We start from the raw sequence: 15,214 nt of genomic DNA, 5'->3' as shown, positions 1-15,214 counted from the left end.
CTGCTGGATACTACTCGTTACTCGTTACTCGTTACTCGTTGCTAGTTATTGTTTACTGGGCATTGGTTCCCCTGGGAATTAGAACCACACACTCACCATTCTGACTTCCTCTCTCTCTCCCACATTCCTCACCACCATCACTCTCGTCGTTGGTCGTTGCATTCTTGTGATTCCCCCAATGTCCCTCGCCCAACATGTCTCCGCGGTCGAGGGCATTGACCACGAACCCGAACCTGGCGACGTGGCCTTTGACGACCGTGCCAGCTTGCTCAGTTTCCACCGTCTGTCGCGTCAGCCCAGCATCGCCCTGTCCATCAGCTATGACCCCATTCCTCCCGCCAGCGGAGACAAGGGCCCCGGGGCGGCACCCGAGAAGCTGGAGCCCATTGCCGCGTACGAGGTGTCGAGGGGGATGAGGATAGGTGAGTTTATTCTTCATCACCTTGAGGAAGGGTGAATGCTAACCACTGTTTCATTTGCTGCTGCTTTACAGCCCAGGTAACAGTCGGCGTGGTCTCGTGCGTCCTGGCATCCGGCATTGTCTTTGGCTTCGACGCCCTCAAGACTATCCTCTTGGCCGAGGGCACGTACCGGGACCTGTGCACCGAAGAAGAACTGAGAAAGAATGTGCCCCTGTGCTACATGCAGGACCAAAGGTGAGTCGAGCAGCCGGTGGGTATCTTTTTCTGACTGGTGGACCAGGTTAAATCTCACCTTTGTCATTGCCTCCGTCACCACCAACATCTCGGCTCTGCTGGTTGGGGGCATCCTCGACCGCTACGGCCCGCGCGTGTGTGGCATCATATCCTCCATCTTCCTCGTGCTGGGGAGTATTTGCATGGCCTTTGCCTCCGATCTCCCCTTTGACGCATACATCGTGGCCAGCTTCCTCCTCGCCCTCGGGGGTACCTTCACCTTTGTCCCCAGCTTCCACCTGTCCAATGCATTCCCCCGTTTCCAAGGCCTCATCCTGGCGCTGGTCACCGGCGCGTTCGACGCCTCGGCCAGCGTCTTCCTGATATTCCGCATCCTCTACCAAAGCACCCACGGCGCCATCACCTTGCGCCAGATCTTCACCGTCTACCTGCTCGTGCCCATCTTCATCCTCGTCTCCCAACTCACCATCATGCCCTCGCAAAGCTACCAGACCCGCGGGGAGCTGGCGGAGAAAATGGACAAAGCACAAGACCCCACGACTGACGTGCACGACAGCGACGACGAGCTCGGCGGCGCCATCGAGGTCATGCAGGTGCGGGCCGAACGGGCCAACCGGCGTCGTATGTCTATCGCCTCGATCAACGACCTGCTGGGCCCGCCGGCCGAGCAGGACAAGCACGACAAGAAGGAGGACCAGATCAAGGTCAACAGCGGCGTGTGGGGGATCCTCCACGGTCTGCCGGCCAGCAAGCAGATCCGCACCCCCTGGTTCATCCTCATCACGCTCTTCACCGTGCTGCAGATGGCACGGTTCAACTTCTTCATCGCCACCATCTTCACGCAGTACTCGTACATGCTGAACTCGGTCGAGGCCGCGACGCGCGTCATCGAGTTCTTCGACCTGGCTCTCCCCATCGGCGGCATCGTGACAGTGCCCTTCATCGGCGCGCTGCTGGACTACACGTCGACGGTGGCGGTGCTGAACCTGCTGGTGCTGCTGAGCACGCTGATTGGGGTGCTGGGCGCCGTGCCGACCATCTGGGCCGCCTACGCCAACGTCACGCTGTTCGTGCTGTTCCGCCCGCTGTACTACAGCGCCATGTCCGACTACGCAGCCAAGATCTTCGGCTACGCCACCTTCGGCACCGTCTACGGCGCCATCATCTGCCTCTCGGGCCTCTTCACCTTCACCCAGTCCGGCCTGCAGGCCCTGCTCCACGACGTCTTTGACGACGACCCGGAGCCCATCAACCTCGGCCTCGCCACCGCCGGCCTGGTCCTGGGTGTGACTCTGGTCATGTACGTCGACATCAAGGGCCGCGCCCTGCACAGGGAGAGAGCCCTGGCGGCGGCTCAAGCAGCTGCCGCTGCGAATGACGAGAGACGCCCACTCCTCGGGCCCCCGCGGTCCGCCTACGGCAGCGCCAGGAGCGTCAACAGCACGATCGGCATTAACGGTCCCGGCGGCGTTGGGACAAGTAACGCATATGGCACGGCCGCTGGTTCCCTCCCCAACGCCCCTACCAGTGCTGGTGCTGGTGCCGGTGTCGGTGGCAGCGGTGTATCCGCTGCTGCTGCCGCAGGAGGTGCTGCAGGGCTTAACGTTGGCATGGGCATGTCCAGCAGCACGATACCAGAAGACCCCGGCGCCGCGGAGAGAATGCGCCTGCTGCACGCCACACCCAGTCGGCAGCAGCTGCAGCTGAACCTGGCCACCGTGCAGGAGACGCGAGAGCTGTAAGATCTCATTCATTCATTCATTCACCTTGGCTGAGTGTTCCCCACCCCGAAGGGGCGGTTTGCTAGAGGGGAAAAAAAGTGCTTTGGGCGGATCTTGTGTTATTTTCTGTCCCTTCATTCTCATTCTGCATCATGCGTTTTACATTCTACATTCTGATAATGTTCTATACCCTGCCTACTTATACTGGACCGGTTCAGCACTGCATTGCATGGTCTTTCAGCGTCATTCCCGGCCATTCGACATCCATCTATCTACATTACATTACATTACAAGACATGACGAGACAAGACTAGACAAGACATTACGCATCGCATCTTATCGCATCTACAGAGCATGGAGGATACATGTGTGTGTGTGTGTGTGTGTGTGTCGAGGTATCATTATGATTGATTCCATGCACGTCGGTTTTCCGAATGTCTCAAACAAAAAGGGGGGAGGGAGAGGAGTAGGGGGAGTCTGGAAATAAAATACTAGATCAAAAATAATCCCAATACCTACCTACCTACCTATACACAATACACGTATCCAGCTGCTTAATACCCAACGTCTTGTTCCTACCCGCTTACTAAGTTATGTACATACTCCATACCCCGAGTACTGTGCTGCAGGTAGGTAGGTAGGCAATTCAATACAACACGTTCTATTGGTACTGATCCATGGCGACACGAAGACATGATAACACGCTGCAACTGCAGGATACCCCGGCCTCGCAGCCTCCTACGATCGGTATTTGTAGAAATGTACGTAATTGTGAACCGTTGTGGAGAGCGGCTCGTTGTGTCTCCAGTGAAAAGTATATATATATAGTTTGTCCAGGGCTCATCACGTGTCCTTGCACATGTCGCCGATACAGCTGCCCTATCTGGACGGACGCATGCACCGACTCCTACTATTCATCTTCAGACCCTCATCTACCTTTGCGCAAAACGATTACTGCGATTGCGATGTAAAGCTCATGCCAAACTCGGACTCACACGCAGTGACTTTGACAGTACACCCTCCCTTGTCACCTGAACACGACTTGCACCTCTGGGGTTCTTTTAATCATCCAACAAGTTGGGCTCACCATTGACCTGCTTGTTACCACCCTCACTATCCCTCGTGTCCTTGGTGCTCCTCTTTCCGTGTGCCTTTCTTGCGTAAAACTCATCCAACAATTTAGGGTTGATCCGATTCAGTAACTCCTTGGGGAAAATACGCAGCAAGTTCCAACCAAGGTCCAAGCTGTCAAAGACAGACCGTTTGTCATACGGACTCTGGGCGATGAACTGTCTCTCAAACTTCTCCAAGAACTCCAGAGACAACTTATCTTCGGCGCTGAGGGCTTCTTCACCGACGACGGCTTTCATGGCAGCGGCGTCACGGCCAATGGCGTACTTGGCGTACAGTTGGTTTGAGACGTCACCGTGGTCTTTTCTCGTTAGTCCTTCACCAATGGCGGATTTCATCAGACGCGACAGAGAAGGCAGCACGTTGATGGGTGGGTAGATACCCTTGTTGTGCAATCCACGGTCGACGAAGATCTGGCCTTCTGTGATATATCCTGTCAAGTCGGGAATGGGGTGGGTGATGTCATCGTTAGGCATGGTCAAGATGGGGATTTGCGTGATGGAGCCGTTTCTCCCCTCTACACGACCAGCTCGCTCGTAGATGGTGGACAAATCGGTATACATGTAACCAGGGTACCCACGACGACCCGGAACTTCTTCTCGCGCGGCCGAGACTTCTCGGAGAGCGTCGCAATATGCCGACAAATCGGTCAGAATGACCAGGACGTGCTTCTCCAGTTGGTAAGCATAGTATTCTGCGGTGGTCAGGGCGAGACGAGGCGTGATGATACGTTCAATGGTGGGGTCGTTGGCCAAGTTCAAGAACAGAGTAACGCGTTCCATCGAGCCATTCTCTTCGAAGTCCCGGGTAAAAAAACGTGAAGTTTCCATGTTGACACCCATGGCGGCGAAGACGATGCTGAAGTTCTCCTCGTGGCCGTCGTGGACTCCCTTCGTGGGTTGCTTGACCAAACCAGCTTGCCGACAGATCTGGGCGGCGATTTCGTTGTGGGGTAGACCGGCGGCGGAGAAGATGGGGATCTTTTGGCCTCGAGCGACTGAATTCATGCAGTCGATGGCAGAGATGCCCGTCGAGATCATTTCCTCGGGGTAAACCTTTACCCCGGTCAGCAATCGAGGCAGCAGGCAGGACAGAACCAACTCACTCTGGAATAGGGGTTGATGGGACTTCCATTGATGTCAAGATAGTCCTCTGCCAGTACTTTGGGACCTTTGTCGATAGCTCTTCCTGACCCATCGAAGATGCGACCGAGCATGTCTTCTGAAACGCCAATCTTCAGACTGTGACCCGTGAACTCGACTTTTGTCTGCGAACGAATGAGCACGCTGTCGTGTAGAATAGTGACAGACTCTTCACCTTCTTCACATCGATGCCAGAAGTGCCTTCGAACACTTGCACAATCGCTCTGTTGCCTGCGGGGAACAAATGTCAACTTCGCACGCCTCTTTACCTAGTCTTTGTACAGTGTAGCAAACACACCTCTTGCCTCGAGGACCTGCCCAGATCTCGTGGACCCGTCCGGCAGCGTGAGACTGACAATTTCGTTGTATCGAGGGAATTTGACCTGGGAGGACCGTCCGTTAGCGATAAGTCTCCCACGGAGCTTCCTCCCACCGCAGCTTGCACACGTACATTGTCCAGGATGACCAGAGGCCCGTTGACACCTCCAATGGTGTTGTACTTCAACCTGGGCTTGATGGAAGCCATCCGGTGATCGAGTTCGGCCATTGTGGCGGCCTGGCGGGGGGTGGGAGACGATAGCAGAGAGCGAGAGATAGGTGAGTTTGTGAGAGATGAGACAACAGAAGCAACTCTTTGACTAGGTAAAAAGGCAAAAGAGCTTCCTCAGCAGCCACGCAGGGGCCCAATGGACGAATCGGAGAGGTGCAATGGAGAAGCACACAGCTGCAACTAACGAGAGGGATCTCTTGTTCTCCAGGAAGAACAGCGCAGCAGAGTTTCGCAGTAGTCAAGGGCTGGAGATCAAATCGGAGCTGCAGCTGCAGCTGGCGATGCGGTCACTGGGAAGCCGCCAATCGCAATCGCGCCGCCAAGGTTGTGACGGAATGAGGATCACGTGGACCAGCTAGCCCAAGTCAGGCTAGTTTCCCACTGCACCAGGCTAAAGGATCTGGCGCTTCGGATATGGATGCTTCATGGTGGAAACAGAATGTGTATTTTACCAGGATGACTACTTATCCGATCAGACCCCTTGGTCGATCCGTCGGTATTCTATCCCACTCCACTCGTAGGCTCAAGAAGAGATAACTCTGAGATCAGCGCGCAAGCCATCCCATGCCAGCGCGTGCAAGAGCCTAGACCTGGACGACGAATCTTTCTCTCGTTGATGACATTCGCTATCGTCTTGGTTGCCTTCTACCTCACCCTCTTCCTCCGCGAAGAACCTGACTCCCCAGCATTTATCGCTGGGCGGATAAACCCTCGTCGTGATAACGCACCGCGAATTGACAAATACTTCGAGCACAGACTGGTCGAAGAAGACGTGGAGTTTCAAGTCCTCCATCTCTGTGTCGGAGCCGCCACCGTCCTTCCTGCAAGAAGCGAACGTGAACAGAGTGAATGGCGCGAACTCAGGAGCGGTGTTGATCCCCTCCCCATCGATGATGTGTGTGGTATCAGTGATCGACCGATCAATTCGGACGGTCTCTTTGCCGGGTAGGAACGAGATGGTCGTCGTCGCAGCCCCCGAGCTTAATAGTGGGGGAATACCGTTCTGTTGGCTTGGTTGTATGCCGACGCCGTGCAATACGCTCAGCCCGATCCTCCTGCAAGTGACAGATAAGGAGAAAGTAGAGAGCATTTCGAAACGATGCGTCCGAATGTCCATGAACGTGTCCCCTTCCAAAGTGAGGTGCTGTGAGCGGTGCACAGGCCTAACCAGCCTGGCGTTGTTCCGGAGATTCTGGAGACATTGAGCGGGAGCGATGCCTAGTGTGTGAACTCTGAATGTTTCTTGCACCCTATTTCTTGCCTCTTCTCGCTCAACCTGTATCGACGTGATATCTTGTAATCTGCTTCTTGAGGTGCCCGTCACGTCTGTCAGAGTGAGGAGAGAAACTTCTCTAGGCAAAGATATCATCCCACTCCAGCCCTGGCTATCGACTAATCGTTGCGGCAAGTCCTCTTCGGTAATCCAGCCCCATACAATTTGTTTATTGCTGAGGGGGTCACGAAAGGTAGTGGCAGCATAGAGCACGCCATGGTCGAAGCGGCCTCCGAATTGGTAGCTCATCTTCGGCAGCTTTGACTGAGTGCCAATATCAGAAAGAGCAGTATTCGTAGTTTGTAGAGCTCCGCACATCCACTGTAGAGACGTTGCTGAACGTGGAGGCTTCGCTGGTTCTTGCGGAGGTTTGATGGAAGGCAAGTTTTCACGATGGTTGGTGTCCGCTTGTGATCCTTCGCAACCAACAATGATGAAGTCTCTGCTCGCGTTTTTTTGTTCGTTCTGGAGGGTCATGAAGCATGCACACTCCCAGTTTATACCCATATCGCCACTCCAGCGAGATAGCGAATGATTTAGTCCCACGGGAGCCAGCGTATTGAGGAACTTCCACTCTATAAGGTTGGATGGGTTGACTTTGTAAAGAAACACCGCAGGTGAGCAGTCTTTAATGCCTCCGGAGATCATGCCGTATAACTGACTTTTGTTGTGGCCGAGGAGCTTGGCCATCGAAGGCCAGGTTGCGACAAATGGGTCGCGCCAGCCTGTTACGTCGAGCTCCGCGGGAGGACCTGATAGGATCGGGTTCTTTGCAGTCTTCCTCCATGAGAGACCACCGTCCAGTGATTGAGCAACGGCCAGAGTCTCCGTTTGCGGAATATATGGCAGAGTGTAGTGCAACGGCAGTCGGCTCACACTTGTGTAAAATACCGTCAACTGTCCAGTTCCAGATTGACCATCTGAGCCGGCGGCGACCAAGCAACCTGTAAAACAACCTTTCGTGTCGTACCACTCATTTGCAGTGCATCCAGGTTCGATGGTCGGGCTTTGGGATACATTCCAGTTCACCATATCTGTGGAGGTAGCATGGCCCCAACAGATCGACCCCCAAACAACCGACTCAGACTCATTTCGATGGGGGTTCCACTGGAAGAACAAATGATATAGCCCGGTTGAAGGGTCATAGCCTGGAGCGCAGGGGTCATTGATCCAGCCCCGGTTCGCCTGGAGGTGATATTGAGGGCGCCATCTTGAGAAAGCGGGTGGTGGGGGGGTACGCTGATGCATCGGTTCAGCGACCGGTAGCGAGACACCCGGTTGAGTCATGTAGATGGTCTGACGTGTTATGGAAGGGAGACGTTTCAGGTCTTCTCCTGCTCTGCCCGTCAATGTGGTGTTATCAAGGCTGCCAGAGGATTACAAATGAACCACCTGCAAAGCCATTTCACCTCGATGGATTTCAGACGTCGAAATAGACTTTAAAGAATCGATCTGGGATCGAACGTATACAACTTAAGTGAGCTTCTGTAGGGTGACAACTGTTGAGTTGGACTGTTTATTCATTGACGAACACCCGTTTGATGGGCCGAGTGACGGGAATTCTGTCACCATGGGGGCTATTTCACGATTGACCGTGAGTCCGCAACCGTCCGCATATAGCGAGCCGAGCAGACGTGAATGATAGCAAACGCAAGGCATAAAGCGGCTATCCTCCGGAGCTGGCGTTGCGATCAAGTGTTGGCTTAGATTTCAAGCTTCAATATCGGCCAGAAAAGGGCCGATTAGAGGCAGCGCAGTTGATTGGCTCGTCGTTGGAAAGTGGACTGCAGCAACTGTCCTGTCATGTGATTCAGAGTGCAATACAGTACGCCCCAAGGGGCATTTTCCAGGCTCTTAGCAGATATTGAGCAGTCGTCTGACGCGTCCCGAAGGATAGATGGATACGAACGTTGGATGCAAGTATGAAGAGTCCGACCGGCACGGTGATTGTAGCCCGTATCTGACCAGGATTGCTTCGTAGCTGGTGATAAGCCGCGTCCTGAATGATCTGAATAGAAGTCTCCATTGTTCTGAGGCCTGGGGTGTGTGACAATGCACCAAGAGGTCGCGTGTTATCATCACTCCCCAACTGGCTCCGGCCTCGCACTAAACAGCAGCTTGAACTTGACAACGTCCACAATCTCCAGCGCTTCATCACTTTCGTTCTCGCTCTTCTGATCATTCTCGTCGATTTTCTGAAGAACAGCCAGCGGTTTGGCCAGCTTCTTAACCTCGCCGGTCAGTCTCTGGTGCCTGCCGATGTAAAGGTAGACTTTCTTCATCCACTTGCCCTCGTTGGCGTCTTGGGGCTTGTACAGCGGGAACTCAAGGCGGCCTATCGGATGCACAGCTGTTGACTGGGATGAGTCCTCTGTTGCGAGATTCTGGAATGGACCATGGATTGTGCCTTGAATCTCGACGATAGCCAATCCTGATGGTGTGTGCAAAAGGGATGGAAGCGGGTTGTGGACGGTGCCACTAGTCTCCTGAGCCGGAGCAGTGGTACGAAGCTCAACTGCAGGCATTGTGTGATTGTGTTAGATGTTCACTGTGAAAGCCTCTACTATTGCAAAAGACATCTTTGACAATCACCAAGATGAAAATGGAGACGCGGAGGACGCGTTTGCGTCTGCGCAAAGGTAGGTCTATGCGCCACCGTATGTACCGTGTATATATATATGTGGCCATCACGTGCGAGGCTATCAACGTCGAAGTGCCCAACACTCATCCCGCATATCAAATTGTGCCCTTAATGATAATCCCAGATTTCTTTCCCGGAGAGAGCGACTTGAGTAAAGGACTTGGTATGATATCGCTTGCCCTGCCTCTCAAATCTGGAAAGCGGAACAAGGGGACGGTCAATTCGCGTCACCAGATTGACCATCTCGGAAACTATCCTTTGCAAATCATCAAGAACTCATCCCAGACGTCTTTATATATATGCTTAGTTTGTCCTTCATCTTCTCACAGGCACTGATCAAACATCACTTGTCTGTCACATCTTGCTCTCCAGATTTGCTCTTGTGTCCACGCTCTGAGGACTCGTTTGCTTCAGGGTCGGGAGAGTTTGGACTACTGATCTGCAGTGTTGTTGTCAGTACCGGCGTGATGCCACGGTCCTGGACCCTCACCCCTGCGCCAGTGCCAGTCATGCCCTCCTCACGCGCGTTTGCTCACGCCCATGCACATGCTCGGGCTTGAGGATGGCTTGGACTCTCCCAGTGACACTCGCAGAGACGCAGGTCCAGCCCGCTGAATGTTACCTGTCCGAAGATCCACCGAGATTCGTGTGAATATGCTCTTCCAAGTTCTTCATGGCAACGGCGAATTCGCGACAATCCGAAGTTGAGCCCTGATTCACTTACGGCCATTGTGACAATAGAGCGAGTCATCCGTATACAACGCATGCAGACCGCGTGACCCATTCTCGTAGATGGATGGCGCGGAAAGAGGGAAAGCCTTTTGATCTCAAAAAATGCCTTCATCGGCGACACGACCTGTCATAAAATAAATATAAAACTTCAACTCTCCTAGATATTTTCGAATCAAGACCACGGAGTCTCGTGACAACATCAACTTACACAGTATTGCCTGCCGAAGGCACTCACCTTGAACCTTGACTCTGATCTAAGGCAGTGCTGTGGCAGCAGGCACAAACAAACCGTCAACACACTGGAGTGCTGCGCTCGAGTTCTCCCTTTCGACTCTTGGGCCGAGGAACTCATCAGATTCGCTTGTTGAACGAGCGTACCGAGCTCGATCTTGTTCTGTGAAGTTAGACAGTCAGTCAGGCGCTGGCGCCTCGAGCTGCCCCCTTTGCCACAACGACAATCGACTTCCGATCCGTGAATTTGCGAGCTTCACGCGCTGTTTCTGCTTCCCGGCCAACCACGCCCACTGTCAACTGCCTAATACGCCAAACTGCCACCTCAACACCCCCAACCTTTTCCCGATATCGCTCCACCAAGGCAATTCCCCAGGCTTCCTCTCCACCCATATCACCGATCTTCGACCGAACCAGGTCACATTTCCACCAATCATCATTCGTATTCACCACCATGCGTCCACGGAGACGAGGACAGCGGGTCTCGATAGACCGACTGTCAGCAATCACCTTCGATGACAGAGCAAGCATCGACAGCAAGGAGCTAGCCACCCAGACATTCTTCGGCAATAAGCCACAAGCCCTTACCACCAGCCCCGCGCCTGTCCCATCCCATTCCTCCTCTGTCACATGGAAGAGCCAAGCCATCAAAGACAAGGAGGAGTACGAACGAGTTAGACAGCGGGTCCGACACTTTGCACCAGAGCTTTTCAAGGCCAACACGAAGCAAGGCCTGGGGTTGTCGGCGATCTTCCCGCAAAACGTGGGCGAGTGGGTGGCGCACAAGAAAGAGATACTTGCACTGGCCGAGGCTGAGCAGCAGAAGAACTGCGAACTGCTCAAGGCTCAGATCGAAGCTCACCAGAAGATCCCCAAGGCCCAGCGCAAAATCACGTCCGTCTTTGGCGAGGGCGGCAAGATTTTCACCGATGGACTCAGTCCAGTGTTGGGATGTCCTACCATCTGGTCAGCTGAGTACCTCGAGCAAGTAGCCAAGTGGCCGAGCAATGGCGAGTTGCAATGGAATGGCGACAATAGGCAGAGCCTCCTCGCAAAGACCAAGTGCGGCCGCTTCCTCCCGCCTCCTCGTGCTCCTGCCGACCTGTCAGCTCCGTTCCAAGAGCAACCCTTTTTGAGGCAGTTGCCACTTGATGAGGCTGGCCCCATCTTCTGCATGGGTCCCCGGCCTGACGAGATCTATGTCAACAATGCTGACATGGACGGAGATCCGCAGTTCGAGGCACTCGGCAACCTCCTCTTGGGGACAGAGCTGATGCAGGAAGTTGGCCACTGGAGACCTTCTGCTGTCCCAGTGTGGCCCCAGGAGCAGTCGATGCTGGGAGAAGGAGCCATGGTGTTCTATGAAGGAGATGGGTATGTCGGAACACCACTGATGGCCAGGGAGATGTGGCACGAGGAGGGGATGCAGGCCGATATGTGGTTCAATGACAGCATGGTGCCAGAGATATGGCAAGAAGACCCTGTGTGGTGGTGAAGAATATTGGATTGACTGAGCTCTTGGGACGGTTGGCCTCTGCATGTGCACGCACTGGCGGTGTTGGTTGTTAGGATGAACAAGGAACAACTCCAGCGAACGTGGCTCTGTTCTTTTTCTTTCTCTTCTGCAGTGGGGATGGGTGTCATTGTTTACAGCTTCTTCCACCAAAGGGCGCTGGGAAATGGTCAGCGACGACTCTCACGACGACACGATCTGACGGGTCTTGGATTTCTTTTTGGTCATATGCATTGCAAGCGAAGGGGTGAGCTTCGAGTGGCATCGGTGTCCCTCGACCTCCAGCTCTTGAGCAGGGTGGCAGCATCAGCGTTGGCGGGTTTGGAAAAGTCGTGATGATGGAGGAAAGGATTGCGTGACAACATCATGAAAGAGATGACAGCAATCCAAGCACCATGAAACACCATGGAATCCGAAATTATGTAGTTGTTATGCAAGCCCCCTCGGGCCTCGGATTCGCTGTGTAAGAAAATTATAAGAAGAAATAAGCAGCGTGACGGACTGACACGTCAAGTCGTGTCAGCGACGTCCTTTGTCCTTTTGTCGCAGCTTGTTGTCGCCGCCCTCTCCAGCCACCAGCCACTAGCCACCAACCACCAACCCCAGACTGTGTGCATGCATTGGGTTTAGCCCTCCCTTTATACCAGTGGACGGTGGCTCAAGTGGGTTGTCAGCTCTGCTTTCTCTCTTCCATCGACCTCGGCAGGATTACGGGTAATGCGGCCGTCAGAGAATCCTCCTCCATCCCACGCGCAAGATCGCTTTAAATGGTACAAAATCGATATATCATGGACTATTCTCTTAGCCACCTTGTCGTCCCAGTCTGGTCTGCTGCTTCAGCGCCTCCAATTCGAACAAAATGGGCCGTAAGTTCTTCATTCCTCATGATCTTCTGCGTTTCTTGCTACTGACCACCGCCGCCAGTTCCCACCGTAGCAGCAGCCCTTGCAGGTGGCCTAGCGACCGCCGCCTACCTCGATGCCAAATTCCTCATCCGCCATGATCTCAGATCAGGCTCGTTGGCCGCCAACCAGAAGAGTGCGGTGGCCTTTACCCTAGAGAGGTACCAACAAAACAAGATGCTCATGTACCACATCTTTGAGGAACATGCCACGGGCAAGAACGCAGACAATCTGTTCCTCATCTTTGAGAACCGATCGTGGACGTACAAGCAGTTCTTCGATGACATGCACAAGGTTGCCAACTGGTTGCTGAAAGATTTGGGCATTAAACCTCAAGAGATCGTTGCCTTGGATGGTGGGAACAGCCCCGAATACCTGATGCTCTGGTTCGCCGTTGAAGCCGTTCATGCCTGTCCTGCCTTCATCAACTGCAATTTGACGTCGGGCCCGCTTACACACTGCGTCAAGCTATGCGACTCACGGTATCTGATCGCCGACCGGGCCACGCAAGATCTCGTCCAGCCGTGTGAAGCAGACCTCCAAGCTTCAGGCATACAAATAGTCTACTACGACGAGCCCTTCTTCTCCTCTCTGACCGATACCACGCGAATTCCCAAATCCCTCCACAAAGGAATCCTACCAACCGAACTCGGCGGTCTTATCTACACATCCGGCACAACCGGGATGCCCAAGGGCGTGATAATGCTTCGGGGCCGTGAACTCAACACCGCCCGGAGCATTTCTGCCTACCTCAAACTCAAACCTGGCAACCGCATGTATACCTGCCTACCGTTGTATCACGGCGCCGCGCACGGTCTGTGTCTAACGCCCTCAATTTTTGCCGGATCCGCCGTCGTCCTCAGCCGAAAGTTCTCCCACAGGACGTTCTGGCCAGAAGTCCGCGCTTCTAACGCTGACATCCTCCAGTATGTGGGAGAACTCTGCCGGTATCTCATCAATGCACCGCCCAGTCCCCTAGACAAAGAACACAACGTGAAGATGGCATGGGGCAACGGCATGCGTCCAGACGTATGGGAAACCTTCCGGCAGCGCTTCGGGATTGAAACAATAAACGAGCTGTACGCAGCGACGGATGGACTGGGCGCCTCTTTCAATGCGAACAAGGGCGAGTTTGGCAAAAACGCCATTGCTATACGCGGTTTGTATTGGAAACTCATGAACGGTGCGAACGAGAAGAGGGTCAAGATCGACATCGACACCGAGGAGATTCTTCGCGACAAGAACGGTTTCGCCATCGTCTGCAAGGACGGAGAGCCCGGCGAGGTGGTGCACAAGATGGATCCGGCCACCGCGGACACGGTATTTGCCGGATATTACAAGAACAAGTCGGCCAGCAACAAACGGAAAATCCAAGATTTGTTTCAAAAGGGGGATCTCTGGTTCCGCAGCGGAGACATGATGCGCCAAGATCCCGACGGCTGCGTCTACTTTGTCGACCGCCTGGGCGATACGTTCCGCTGGCGCAGCGAGAACGTGTCGACCAACGAAGTGTCGGACGTGCTGGGCAAATTCCCCCAGATCGCCGAAGCGAACGTGTACGGCGTGCAGGTGCCCCACGCCGACGGCCGCGCCGGATGCGCTGCCATCGTGCCCGTGTCGTCCATCACGTCGCCCGACCAGCTGGACTTCGCCGGCCTGGCCGAGCACCTGCTCTCGACGCTGCCTCGGTACGCCGTGCCCATCTTCCTGCGGGTGGTACCGCAGCTCGAGTACACGGGCACGATGAAGCTGCAGAAAGGCCGTCTGCGCGCCGAGGGTGTGGACCTCGACAAGATCCAGGCCTCGCGGCCCGACGATCGTATGTTCTGGCTCCCGCCCGGCGCGACCAAGTACGAACCCTTTGGCCGGAAACAGTGGGAGGAGCTTAAGGCCGGCAAGGTTAGGCTGTAGATACTATGCTGTGCGTGCTGTGCTATGCTACACAGATGTAGACGCTCGGTGGTGGTCCCTCTCGGCTTGGGGAATATTATATATATTTATATACCTGCCCTGCCCACCCAACCGGCGAAAGTCCTAGTAATGTCATCCCATCCTTCCTCCCTCTCTCCTCTTCCTTCACAAAGAGAGAACGGCAGATAAGCATACCTCAGAAGGAAGCCAGCCCCCTTACATATTACAGGCAGGCAAGGCTGCGCTAGGCCGGATTGAGCATGAGCTTGAACTTGCGCCGCACCAAATGGATAGATACAGCACTTACCTTACTTACTATATGAAGGGAGTGGAGTGGAAAATGGCGGAGGACGAGCACGGGGACGGGGACGCGGGACACACACTTGTCAAGAACCCACATGAGTAAGTAGCAGCTACATACGATAGATCTGCTGGTCAGAGAAGAATGAGAAGAGCTAGCTGGTGGTGATCCGAGCGAGCACCGTGCGCGAAGGAAGGAGAACATGGATCGACATACTCGATACTCCCTATCGATGCCTAAATCCCTCTGTTGTGTTTACCGGGTACTCATTCAGGACTTACGATATACGACGGTGCTCGATCGCCGTCAAGAGAGGTAGGCCTCGTATTCGACGTCGTTTTCATTTTCGTGGACTTGTTCCACCCGAGTCTTGTTCTTTTCTCCCTCTCCCTCTCCGTACATATATCTACCGCGACTACATTGAACATCCCATGCCAATACTGGATATTTTGAACATCAATAAGCCCGTTTCTCTGCCTCTTTGTGCAACAAGGCATCAAAAAGGGGGAA

The 15,214-nt window shown here is 54.2% G+C and overlaps 6 protein-coding genes across 6 annotated transcripts; 3 read left to right on the top strand and 3 right to left on the bottom strand.

Moving 5' to 3' along the window:
- Positions 1 to 178: 178 nt before the first annotated feature.
- On the top strand, positions 179 to 2,398 carry AYL99_10333 (hypothetical protein; the record flags this gene model as incomplete). Its single annotated transcript, XM_018841839.1, has 3 exons — positions 179 to 422; positions 494 to 656; positions 703 to 2,398. The coding sequence occupies 3 exons, from the start codon at positions 179 to 181 to the stop codon at positions 2,396 to 2,398; spliced, it is 2,103 nt and encodes a 700-aa protein (XP_018688727.1).
- A 1,040-nt stretch (positions 2,399 to 3,438) lies between these two features.
- On the bottom strand, positions 3,439 to 5,197 carry AYL99_10332 (V-type proton ATPase subunit B; the record flags this gene model as incomplete). Its single annotated transcript, XM_018841838.1, has 5 exons — positions 3,439 to 4,563; positions 4,614 to 4,775; positions 4,826 to 4,881; positions 4,949 to 5,033; positions 5,102 to 5,197. 5 exons carry the CDS (start codon positions 5,195 to 5,197, stop codon positions 3,439 to 3,441), a joined length of 1,524 nt encoding a protein of 507 aa, XP_018688726.1.
- A 526-nt stretch (positions 5,198 to 5,723) lies between these two features.
- On the bottom strand, positions 5,724 to 7,505 carry AYL99_10331 (hypothetical protein; the record flags this gene model as incomplete). Its single annotated transcript, XM_018841837.1, has 1 exon — positions 5,724 to 7,505. One exon carries the CDS (start codon positions 7,503 to 7,505, stop codon positions 5,724 to 5,726), a length of 1,782 nt encoding a protein of 593 aa, XP_018688725.1.
- Positions 7,506 to 8,551: 1,046 nt separating this feature from the next.
- AYL99_10330 (hypothetical protein) lies at positions 8,552 to 8,998 on the bottom strand (the record flags this gene model as incomplete). The annotated part of the gene is made up of 1 exon (XM_018841836.1): positions 8,552 to 8,998. One exon carries the CDS (start codon positions 8,996 to 8,998, stop codon positions 8,552 to 8,554), a length of 447 nt encoding a protein of 148 aa, XP_018688724.1.
- A 1,533-nt stretch (positions 8,999 to 10,531) lies between these two features.
- On the top strand, positions 10,532 to 11,572 carry AYL99_10329 (hypothetical protein; the record flags this gene model as incomplete). The annotated part of the gene is made up of 1 exon (XM_018841835.1): positions 10,532 to 11,572. One exon carries the CDS (start codon positions 10,532 to 10,534, stop codon positions 11,570 to 11,572), a length of 1,041 nt encoding a protein of 346 aa, XP_018688723.1.
- An 877-nt stretch (positions 11,573 to 12,449) lies between these two features.
- Positions 12,450 to 14,403, top strand: AYL99_10328 (hypothetical protein; the record flags this gene model as incomplete). The annotated part of the gene is made up of 2 exons (XM_018841834.1): positions 12,450 to 12,456; positions 12,515 to 14,403. 2 exons carry the CDS (start codon positions 12,450 to 12,452, stop codon positions 14,401 to 14,403), a joined length of 1,896 nt encoding a protein of 631 aa, XP_018688722.1.
- Between the last annotated feature and the right edge of the window lie 811 nt (positions 14,404 to 15,214).

The sequence above is a fragment of the Fonsecaea erecta genome (genome assembly GCF_001651985.1).
Source record: "Fonsecaea erecta strain CBS 125763 chromosome Unknown Scaff11, whole genome shotgun sequence".
Taxonomy (NCBI): domain Eukaryota; kingdom Fungi; phylum Ascomycota; class Eurotiomycetes; order Chaetothyriales; family Herpotrichiellaceae; genus Fonsecaea; species Fonsecaea erecta.
Note: the sequence above shows the minus strand (reverse complement) of the source record. Positions and strands in the feature narration are given on the sequence as shown.